The sequence below is a fragment of the Ostrea edulis genome, chromosome 2 (genome assembly GCF_947568905.1).
Source record: "Ostrea edulis chromosome 2, xbOstEdul1.1, whole genome shotgun sequence".
NCBI classification, from domain to species: Eukaryota; Metazoa; Mollusca; class Bivalvia; order Ostreida; family Ostreidae; genus Ostrea; species Ostrea edulis.
In genome coordinates this window covers 9,974,790-9,987,191 of record NC_079165.1, presented here as the reverse complement: position 1 = coordinate 9,987,191, position 12,402 = coordinate 9,974,790, and the positions used below count along the sequence as shown (strand labels likewise).

The 12,402-nt window shown below is 35.3% G+C and overlaps 1 protein-coding gene across 1 annotated transcript in view; it reads right to left on the bottom strand.

The window, feature by feature from the left end:
* The window catches only part of LOC125678710 (neuronal acetylcholine receptor subunit alpha-3-like), a 5,533-nt gene extending 4,885 nt beyond the window's left edge, over positions 1 to 648 (bottom strand). Inside the window, exon 1 of the mRNA XM_048917358.2 lies at positions 636 to 648. Coding sequence (XP_048773315.2) covers positions 636 to 648 — 13 coding nt within the window. The remainder of the gene's footprint in view (positions 1 to 635) is intronic.
* Between the last annotated feature and the right edge of the window lie 11,754 nt (positions 649 to 12,402).

Genomic DNA, 12,402 nt, shown 5'->3' with positions numbered 1-12,402 from the left:
TCAGACCTATGCTTAGCACTCAGGCAGTGATGGTTCTTTAACTTGTCAACGCCTACCGAGTCATGGAACCTCACAACCAAAAGACCCACGACTCTCACTTCTAAATATCGAGCGTCTGGTGAAGGATCAAGCTATCTTTACGTCTTAGGTTTGATGCAGCCATGGCACGAGTGAGGTTCGAACTCGTGACCTCCCGGTCTGAACTTTCCCAGCAGTCAGTATGTTTGTGAGGAGTGAAGACAGGGGTTGGTAGAACAAGTACTGGATCCAGCAACGTATCTCTTTTTTGAAAGGATTTTGTGAAGTTTAGAATCCAGTATAGGTACGGAAACTCATATTCATTCGTACCATTAACTGGGATATTAAATGTGTTTAGATCAGGAGTGTGAATTTATAGCATTTGAAAGAGAACTCGGAGTATTTAAAACCAAGTTCGCTAAAAACACATTTGTAAGAATAACCCTTACAAACCAAAAGAACAATGTTGTTACAAACTTTGTCAGATGGAACCAAGACATATGTCTCATGTAATCTATCTACTTCTTTCGTCACTTCTGGTTTATTAAACACAGAAGGATGAATGCTACATATTTTTGTTTAACGTATCTAATTCGAGATTTTGATATTCTTCTTACGCTTTTCATCCATTCTAACAAGGTGCCAAGTGACTTCTCTTCATATTTAGCTCATCGTCTGGCATAATCTTCGACAGGATGAAGTTCAGTCGCCAATTAAAAGATTGGGGCTCTATGAATAAGGAACCTTTTAAAATAGGGACTTCACGTTGTCGATTTCAGCTAAATCGACATCACCAGTAATGAAACATCCAGCTGGATAATGATTGAACGAAGAACACGAAGGAGGAGTTTGAAAAAGATAATTTATATCAAGGCACTGTCATTGAAAAACGTGGGTGAAATAGTAGTCTGAAGTATTTTTGTTGGAAATAGGGGATGTAGATTTGAACTTGAAATATGACGGAATGCAAAATTAAACATTTGAGATAATTTAATGAAAGTGACATTATTTTTAACAATAACAAAAACAAATAAACACTACCCCGAAACTCAATAAACCGTGATTAAACAGTAAAAACTACAAATGCGACCAACAGAATTTGGCGTATGACCAATGAGAAGAGCTTAACCTGGAAATGGTGTTTGTAGGCATTTCGTATTTGCATGTGTTCTCTCCTTAATTTACTTCTCATTTAATAATCACCCTCTCTGAATTTTCATTCACTTTCTTTTAATTCTGATATACTCTCTTTAGATTCTGAATTACGCATATTTTTTTTGGCATCCCCCCAAGTGGTTTCGTAATATTAAAATTTGTTTTGTTTATAGATTTATGGACATATTGTTTTTATTCAAAATTTGCAATTGTCAATAATAATTCTAGAATCTGCTGAAATCAAGTGGAGGATTCAATGGGTCAACACGTGATACGAAATCCTGAACAAAACAAATGCGTTTTTGTGTGTTGTAAGCTCGCTAATCTTTACACTGAGCGATGTTTTGTCATTCATAAGCCTGCTGTTTCATTGAATTACATCTCGATGAAAATATTGACATTTCCACTTGATATAAAAACCTATTACAAATTTGTAAATACAAGTAATAAATGTCCAGTTTGTTTTCATACTGACGGACTTTAAAAACGAAATAGGGAATGATTTTCTGTATTATAAACAAATGTCTTTGGTGTTTAATCTTTGACGATAAAAGTCTAATATCCATCACTTTTAAACGCCATTGTTATTCTCTGAGAGGTAACATGTGAAATGGAAGTCAAGAGGGGGTGCATCAGAAATGTAGTTTTGGTCATTTACATTGAATGTATACACTATTACCGATGATACCGGCGCGTAGTCCACGCGTCATTGACAGACAGACACTCCTAATGGTCCTTTTGGGGGAATGATCTGCCACTCTTCAAATAACACCTTTCCTGTTTTTTCAGATTCTGAGACTGACTGAAGCTTACGGCTGCGCACACGTCTACCTACTTACAGTTCACCCCACAAATGTTCAATCAGATGTGATGACATAAATGTAGCGGGTCTATCAAAGATGTTGATGCCGTTCGTTGGAAGGAAAGGACCTTCCCAATTAAGCTGTAGCTTGTGGTCCCTTTTTACCGTCCCTCTTTTCAGAGAAAAATTGATTTATCTATTACACTTCTCGGTAAATATTAAACACTGGTGTATCTCCAGTAAGTGTGTAGTCCTTCTCCCCCCTGGGATGTTGGACTGGTGTATCTCCAGTAAGTGTGTAGTCCTTCTCCCCCCTGGGATGTGGGACTGGTGTATCTCCAGTAAGTGTGTAGTCCTTCTCCCCCCTGGGATGTGGGACTGGTGTATCTCCAGTAAGTGTGTAGTCCTTCTCCCCCCTGGGATGTTGGAATATAATGGTGGAAAACTAAGTTTTAAATGGTCACCCTTAACCTGAAAACTACAGAATTACTACCCGAGGTGAACATAGGTAAATGAGGTAGAAAGAAAACGTACAGTTTTTTGTAGATTTTCATTGTATTTTTTATGAATTTCATCACCAGCACAAGATTGTCCAGTCTTGCCTTTTGGATATAATTTTCTTTATTACAAAAACAACTTGTCATAGAAAATAGAAATCTGGACAATTTTGTGCTCGATATAAACAAAGACTTAACAAACCGGTCATTCGGTCGATATCAATAGAGAATTAACAAATACAGACAAACACGATTTCAAAAGACAGTATAGCTCTTAATGTTAACGAAAATTCAGTAAAATAGAATGCCAAACCTCTAAGTTTAGGTATTAATTAACATCTTGGGACATTGTGAATTGCATATTTCAAATTTTGATATTTTACTAAATTATGGGGGGTGGGGGTATGTCACAGCTAACGTGGGAAGGTCCTTTTTGAGTCAATTTTGCCGTGTGTGCGCGCGCTTTATCCTGGGGAGAAATTAATCCATTACCTTGGATATGTTGCTGCATTAACGATATTAACACGGGCTGCAGAATTTTGTCTACATAAAATCTGGCAGTTAAGGATCCATTCAAAATGACCAATTGTAAGCAAAACTTTTTGTTACATGTAACAACACCCCAGATCATGATACTACGTATGCGTCCGCTGAATCCGTCTCGTTCAAGAATGGGATCCGGGTTAGAATATGTCCTCAGTACCTCTTGTTTGTCAATTGCACTCCTTCGGATGAGATCGCAAAAAACCGAGGTCCCGTGTTACAGCAGGTGTGGCACGGTAAAGATCGCCGAGCTTACGCCTAAATTTTGCAGCCCTTCGCCGACAATGGTGACGTCTCCATGAGTGAAAGATTCTCGAGTGGGACGTTAAATGATACCCAACAAACCAGCAATGGTCTACATTACGTTCACGTACAATATCTTGTCCAGTGTTGGCGTTGATTCAGCTTTTGTCTGGCCTATTGCACTCTGTAACGGCAGTGATGTGGTTCAAATTGTAACCCTTTATTAGAAAGGTATTCCGCAGCTAGCGGATCACAAAGCTTTTCAATATTATGGGAACTGTTCTACAACAAATGGACTTACGATGACGTGCAATCGTTTGGTTTTTCATAGACGCATTAGCACAAGGGCGGATCAAGGAATTGCGGTTACGGGGACGCCACTTTATGAGGCAGGGGGTCCTATTCAGTCATTTGTACTATTTTCTATCATTTTTGATAAGGTGGAATTAATAAAATGACGCAAATTTTGAAGAAAAAAAGTTCTCCCAATAAAGTAATTCAAGAAATCAAAAGATTTTGTCATTTATTTATCCAAGAGTGGAAGGAATTATTGCTTATTTTATCGTTTAGTACATTTTTCTAAACAAGATACCACGATTTACTTTAAATTTAAAAATTTTAGGGAGTGTGGCCCCCCTTAAATCCGCCACTGCATTAGCAGTAAAGCTATCCCGCAAGTGACGCTGCCGTACGTACGTTTATTGACGTCGCATTGTCACAAACGGTATTGTACCGGAGTGAAAATTGAAACGTTTTGATCCTCCCGTTAACCAACACCTGCTCGCAGCAGTTATTTCATATTTCATTGTTTAAATGTGACATAGTTTTATTTTATATCTCTAATGTTAATTTTGCATCTGCAATCAGCGACTGAATGAATCTACTTTCTCACAATCAACTAATTTTTGCTTTTTCGTTAGTTCTGAATAGCGCTCGGAAAATATCGTGCAATGCTAGTCGCATCGTGTGAATAATGAATGCAGGTACGACAAAAACCAACACGGTGTGTGGTGAGTGAAGTTTGCAATAAATATTATCACAAAGAATTCTATTTAAACAAGAGACTGACTTGTACATGATTTCAAATGTGATTCTAACATCCTTTTTAACACATAAACATTTGTCTTCAAAGGATAATAAATTTTAACGACTACATATTTTTTGCTTTCGGAACGAAAATTCTCTTTGAAGACTATAATTTGAGTAACTATAATTTCTGCATCCTGGATGGAGAATGATCACTTTTATTCTCATTTGTAAATAAATAAACAGGTTTTAGACATAGTTAAAATCACCAATTTGGCAGATACTACAGGTACATCCTTTTCAATGAATTAATAATTTTAAAGCCCTTCACTTTAATACTTCAATAGGTATACTTGATCAGTTTACTTCTGCATGACAGTACATGTAGTATTATGATATGTACTTCAATGATAGTGTCTTATAAGTCAATATGTCTGGATACCAATGCTTATAATATTGGAACATTGTTTGTTGGTATTGTATTGTAATACAACGTTTAATTTCATACATAGTGTTGTGTGGTCGTCCGGTTGTTTTCTTTGTTAATTGATGTGGCAACATGTGCCTACTAGCTGCAATAATGTAGCCCTATCCAATTTTTTTTTTATTCTGACGTTTTCGGGATAGGGCTACAATTCCATAGGATCTCCGTAATGGTGCAAAATAATTTTATGAATAACCGATAATAAACTCTGTGTATTAGTCCCAAATGTTGTTTACACCAAAAGGAGTACCAACTTTGTGCTCGGGCATGTCTAATAAAGTTGTTTTTCATTAAATATAATGTACAGCATGCAAAATTCTTCGTCTGCTCCGCCATGCTTGTTATCGCGAGATATCGTACAATGTAGGTGGATCTAATGAAAAGCCTAAACATTGACAATCAGCGCGAAAATGTAGTTACTCGAGCCACTTCGACAAAGAAAGGAAAATCATATTGTTGCAGAAAGAATTTACACTCTGCTGTTCGGCTTTTAACTTGATATCAAATTCAAACCTTTTCAATACCGACGAAATATAGCTTTCGCCTCCATACTTGTCCATTGATGTAAATACTACCTTATATGGCATATGCAAATGACTTGACAGCCGGAAGTTGAAACTTCAGTACATCAAACATGGCGCACAAATATGAATAGAGAAACTGGAATTTATTAAAATTGTTGAAAACGGTAGAATAGAGCCTCACAAATCTAAAGTTGCAGGTTGTAAATTTATATATTGACTAAGAAACATAAAATATCATTTTATTTACGTAAAGAAAGTCAGGAAATGTTTAGAATGAGCGCAAATGTTGCGGGAGTGAATCACTCCCGCATTTGCACCATTACGTAGCCCTGACGTAGCCCTCTCCCTAAAAAAAAAAAAAAAAAAAAAAAATCAGAGAGGGCTACATTATTGCAGCTATGTGCCTACATGTACCAAGAAAAGTTGCTGATTATGATTTTATCAAAATAATATGTCAGCTTACCTAGATTAATTTGTAATATTATCTATTGTTATTGTATTTACCTGTTGTTTCTTCACAGATTATGATTTTATCAAAATAATATGTCAGCTTACCTAGATTAATTTGTAATATTATCTATTGTTATTGTATTTACCTGTTGTTTCTTCACAGATTATGATTTTATCAAAATAATATGTCAGCTTACCTAGATTAATTTGTAATATTATCTATTGCTATTGTATTTACCTGTTGTTTCTTCACATAGGGTCATAGAGCTGATAATATAGGGGAAAGAAGGGTGGATATTTTCATGTTTTTGGCCATTCTCTCACCAGAGGGCGCGTTACGCAAGCTTCACTTATAATGCGAGTAGCGCACGGAACTCTGGGTAGAGAATGGTTTTTCGCAGCCATACTTTACTCGGATCGTGACTTCCGGTTTAATGACACCTCAGCTATCAATCGTAACTACTCGTCTATTTCCGTAACCGCAAATGAATTACAAGTGAATTAAAAATGAAAAAACTGACAATATTGAAGATTGTTTATCAAAGCGGAGCCTGATTAGATGAATTTAATTTGAAATAATGTTGGAGATTGAGAAACAGAGCCGCCCCCACAGGTAGCTTACAGTATTGGTATGTGACACTTTTGAATAATAAAATATTTCTGACCCTGATTCTTCAAACATATGCATGTAAAACGAGATAAAAAAAAATTGTCTACCTAAGATAATAGCAGGCAATTCTAAAGCAAACGAGATCTAAACAACCCGATCAACATATCATTTGAAATGTTGTACAGATATACTCCCATATTGAAAAGTGCAGCAGTTTTCCCTGATCAAAAATATATAAGTAGTTCTGGACAGATGTAGGTAGAGTTACACAAAAAGACCAGTCTTCATGTTCAACCAATATCCCAAGTCCATGAATACAATCAAAACGTGACAAAAATTTCCTCATTGCACCAGACAACAAAGAGCATCGTATTGCAAACATTTGACACCATGATCGGTACACTACAGATTATAAAAGTCTGTCCTCTAAATTCACTTTTAAAAAACGTGTTTGTTGATTAAGGCTTGATGCAAGATTTGAAGATAATACACAATATATATTTTTGACAAAACATTCTACCATATCTCTAGATCATACAGCTGTATAGAACATGAACATTTCCATACACCGTGATGTTATATTTTCTTTTTATATGATGACGTTAAACGTCCATTGTCTGTGGAGGATTCATACCCTTTTTACAAATAGAAAGGCTTTTGTGGAGTTTGGCAATCAGTGTTGATGAGTAATGTGAAGTACTATGTAAATAATAAGGCACTCCTACAAGAAATACTTCTGTGTGTAATATCAGCAGAAAATTCTAATGCCCAGATTTAATACAGATATCAATTGAAAACAGTATAAACATGAAGGTATTAGAATTACCAATACAATTTAAAAATTGTGTCACGAAATATATCGTGAAACAAGAGACCCACGGGCCTTATTGGTCACCTGAGTACTAGTGAAAAGAAAAACTATTCCCAAGGGCTATGGAATCTAGAAAAACATTTCCTGTTCTGAATATCTAAGCTAAATTCTAATGTTCTGCAACAGTATGAAACAAGATATGTTCTTAAAACTTCAATGCCCTCAAAAGTGCATACACTGATGAAAGCCCTTAAATATAATAGGTGTATTAACATTAAAAGATACATACTAATTTGGACCCATCTTAGAGTCAAAACTCTGGGTTGTAAAATTCACCATTTTTTGTACATCTTTTTCTGCTATTTTAAGTATGTATATTGAAATTTTACAGTATCAGCAAACTTGCACATAAATACTATATAACCCCTACCCCTGGTATCATCAAATTTACAATTTCGGTAAAGGACTACCTGCTCTTTCTAAATATCTATTTAGTTTCAATTTAGTATCAATAACTGAAGAAAATGTTATTTGAGTGTTTTACACATAAACACTATATAGCAAGTTTGGCCCCGCCCTGGGGTCAGAACCTTTACCCACGGGATCATTAAATTTACAATGTTGGTAGAAGCTTCCTTGTTCATCATTACTATATACTCACTTGCTCTGCTAGATGCCCAGAATTTTTAAAGGAATACATCATTTTTACAGTGTTTATCCCAAAATTAAAGCCCCTTGGGGTGGGTGGGGGGTCATGAAACTTACAATTTCCGGTCTCCTACACCTACAGATGTTACATACCAAATTTGGTCAAGATTGGCCCTGTAGTTTCTGGAAAGAAGTTGTTAACGGACAACGCACGACCGAATACGACGGACGCAGACCAGTAGCAATAGGTCACCTGAGTGGCTCAGGTGACCTAAAAATGAGTTGCATTTTTAAGTCCGTCAGTATATTATGAACTGAATAAGAAGTTCCATATAAGAACAATGATAGCAGGGATTAATTTCTGCATACTCGCCTTCTCTTCAAACTTTCGATGTTTTTATACATCTATAATACAAACAACGTAAAGATTTATCCCTTAATCAAAAACAGATTATCATACACTGCTGAGTAGTCTGACAAAATATAGCTATTGTACTTGTGTTTAAAAATACCGAATTACTAATGTTTACTTTTTATTCTAGTTGTGCATTAAAAACTTCAAATTGTTCGATATAAAGTATGAGAATGGTTAAGATAACGAACAGTGATCAATCTCATAAATCAAAAGCGAGAATATGATAAGCCTATGCATATGGAAACAACACACTTAAATCAAAAGCGAGAATATAAGGCTAATTACAGGTTTATTTAAAAAATTCAAATTAACATATACTGAAATCTTATTTCTGTATGAAAATTATTTCAAAAGTTAGCTGGATTTGAAATTTAGACTTATGTCTATTCTCAGTTTATGGTCTTCAGGCCTGGTGTCTACTGAGGAATAAGCATCCCCTGTTGACCGGTCACACACGCACCACGAACCATCTATCTTGATCAGGGAAACAGAGTAATCCGTAGTCAAAGACAGAATGAAAAGAATGGTCTTACAATTTGTATGAAACACGTCGGGCAGCATTCTACTGCAAGGCTGTATTCGAAAATATAGAAATGTACGGTCAAAATAACGTCCATACAATTTGCGAAATGCTGACCTTAAACGTGACTGTTGAAACCCCTGTAACATCAACTTATTTGTCAGTAGTCTGTCTCGGTTTAAAAATTGATCATACGCAGATCAGACTTTAGCCCATCGATTCAGGTAAGAGACATAATATAATAACATGTGCAGATGATAATTGAAATGTAGGAAGTTACATTTAACGATGGAGAAGTTGAAGTCTTCTCGTTTGTCACTAAGTTGAGTTGAGCTGCCATTAACGAATATATATTCAGTATCTAAGTATGAAACATCGTCGGAAAGCCACGGTCGGTCGCTGTACGTTAAACTCTGCGTAAACGTAGAGCGGCCGACCGTGGCTTTCCGACAATGAACATGAAACAGATGTGAAAGAGTCTGTGGTTATCTTTTATTTAGAGTTCTACCGCATATATCGAATCGGCATACGAATGAAAATGAATGTATTGTCGATAGACAAAACGTCGTCGATGTCTCTAAATGCCGAGCTAATGACCACAACAAGTGACGCCTTCTCATGTAGAAGCTTTTTGAATTTTGCTTTATACGAATATAGTATACATTTTTAAAAAAAAAAAAAAAAAAAATATCGCATTGAGTGATATGAGCTGGAGTAACACCTACTTTTGAAATATGAAAAATACAGTGGCCCTTTTCACAAAAAATCTTACGATTGAGATGAAAACTTTAAAACAATGTAATTCTTTTACAATTCTCCACTTTCATATTTCAGATTGAGCAAAACTAAGTATATACATTGTACATACGTGATAAAACTGACATTCTTACTCAGGGCAGAGGCAGAGACAATTTTTTTTTTTATCATAGTCGAAAGATTGTTTGCGAAAATGACCACAGTTGTATGAACATTTACATGTTATGTTGTGAATTATTCTCCTCTTATAAATCACTTCATCTGTGGCCTTCATCAAAATTCATTTTCTCCTTTGTGATCCACCATTTTGTCACATACCGGCAGGTTCATACACAATATCTTATTTTTTGAATAGCAAGAGGATCAAAAATATCTACTGGCGATATTCAATGTGGAGATCACTTTAACAAAGTCTCGACATAGCGGTGTGTGATTTAATGGCGACATTTCATTTGTTGTCGTAGTTTGAAAAAAAAGAAGAGAAAGTGGAATGTTTTCTTCATGTCGGTCAAAGGAGGGGGGGGGGGAGAGAGAGAGAGAGAATATAAACACTAGTGTCGAATAATTCGTAACATAATAAAAATACTCATGAATGAATTGGAAAAAGTATTCGTTGAATCTTGATTTCGAGGTGAACATGTTAGATACATCCGCCTCATGAAAATTAATTCCCCGCGAAAGTAAGGGATTACATATACAGCCGAACACACAGACCTGTGCCGATGCTTGTGTCAGCCAACTGACGAACGTTATAACAAACTGATGAATGCGTTCATCAGAGGAGTGCTTCCTTACAGAAAAATAAAACATTGATTTCTTTACCAAACTGACAACACATTGATATGTGCGTTCATCATAATAAATAAAGAATAAAACTTGTTTTTTCAACGAATGTCAGCTTTGTTGTAGTACACAAGCAAACAGAATACAGATTGTTTCAGACTTTAAGAATGAATTAACCAAAGGATGGTAATTAACGCAGGGCATCTGCTGTTACCATTTACATAAAAGGACATGGAAACAATATCAAAAATTACACGTAAACAAATGAACCGAGAAAAAATAACAGATGCACATGTATCTCAAATGGTGTCTCTCCGCCGTTACCCACGTCCTTATCAATTGAACGTGTTTTGTTGATGATAGAGCCAAAAACAATCGGAGACAGATTCGTCAAAAATAGTCCTCTCCTTGATACAAAATTATGCAAAAATAGTTACACAAATAATGAATATTTACACTTTATAGTACGAGTTTCGATATTAGTACACAAATGCTTAAATCACCAGTATATAATTCATGCTTACACATATTAGAGAGCATGGTTATGAAACTATTAGTTTTGTTTGACCCTTCCACAGTTTTGTAAAAAGAATTTTGGAGTGCACTAAATATTACAAAGATTTGTCACTCTAACGGATCATATGCATATCTATTATGTACAAAAAATGTAATAAAAGATTATACACTAAAGATACACACACACACACACACGCATATAATGTGCATCTTCTAAAAGTCCACATGAACACTGTGTCTGCAATAATATTGTAACTGCATTGTTGAGAATGCACAATTGTGCCTTACAACGAGGATGACTATAAATACCACTAAGTACCAATATATAGCTGTGAAGTGTAGAATTAATATCTACTCAAACTGAGAGCTGGGAAATTTAGCATTTTCAAGGCTAGAAAAGATTGATCATTGATTTTAAGTTATATAAGTGCTTACCACAAAAAAGTTCGATCCCCAGCACTATGAAAATTAATTTTAAACAGAGAGCCATCATATAATTTCCGTACACTTTTGTATTTGCCAGTACTTCGCAATGTCGGACTCCGGTGCATTTCATGTAGAAGTTGTCCAGTAATAACTTATATATCTTAAGCTGCAATATCAATACTTGTTGTCCGAAGATCAGGTGTTGTTGATATAGTGGATTAGATATTAAAAATGAAAGAAGGTTTAGTTCTACGGGTTCCGCTTAATTATTATCAAATATACCCGCACAATCCATACTCCCCTCGAGAGATACAACTTCATTTAATGAGTGAAAGCGTTGATTAATATTGGTGCATTAACTAGAAAATCATTTATATTCAGGTGAATGTCTTTCCTATACCATTTAATACTGAAAACGTAAATTAATTGAATGTCAGTATCCTGTTTATCTTCGTCGAAGTTCAGAATGCTTTAAATATGCATTATCTCCAGAAACAACATTGAATGACAATACACGACTCGATGTAAAAAAAAAAAAAAAAAAAAAAAAAAAAAAAGGGGGGGGGTCAAGATTTTGGATACGTACAGCAATGGCAAAATTAATATTTATACCCTAATTGATTGGAAATTGTTTGCGTGGATTTTGCATGTTCACTTTTCCCAAATAAGTATTTAAATTCTTTCCTGAATATATGTTGACAATACAAGTTAGGCAGACCGTGACTTGTCAGGCATAGAACGCAGACGGGATCACTTTTGATCTCAGTCTTACTTTTATATATATATATATAAAAAAAAAAAACAAAAAAAAAACCAAAAAAACAAACAAACAGTGAGATGGAAATGAAACATGATCTCATCTTTACGTTTTATGACCGCGGGGCCAGGGAGGTTCATTTTACGAAAATTATAGTGGTTTTTTGGGGGGGTTGGGGGGTATTTAAACCCTTGCATGGAATTTAATTTGGTGAGATATTGTGATAGACTGTTGTGTATGATTCGTCGGAGGGTGTGCGTAAAATATCACAATTTATTGAACATTAAATTAGGAAATATCACTATTCATTGAACATTGTATAAGGAAATATTAAACATCCCGTAAGTACTTTGATTTAAGTAATCACTTACAGGCTTTGAAGTTTTCCCATGACTAATTATCTATTTAGTGATCACAG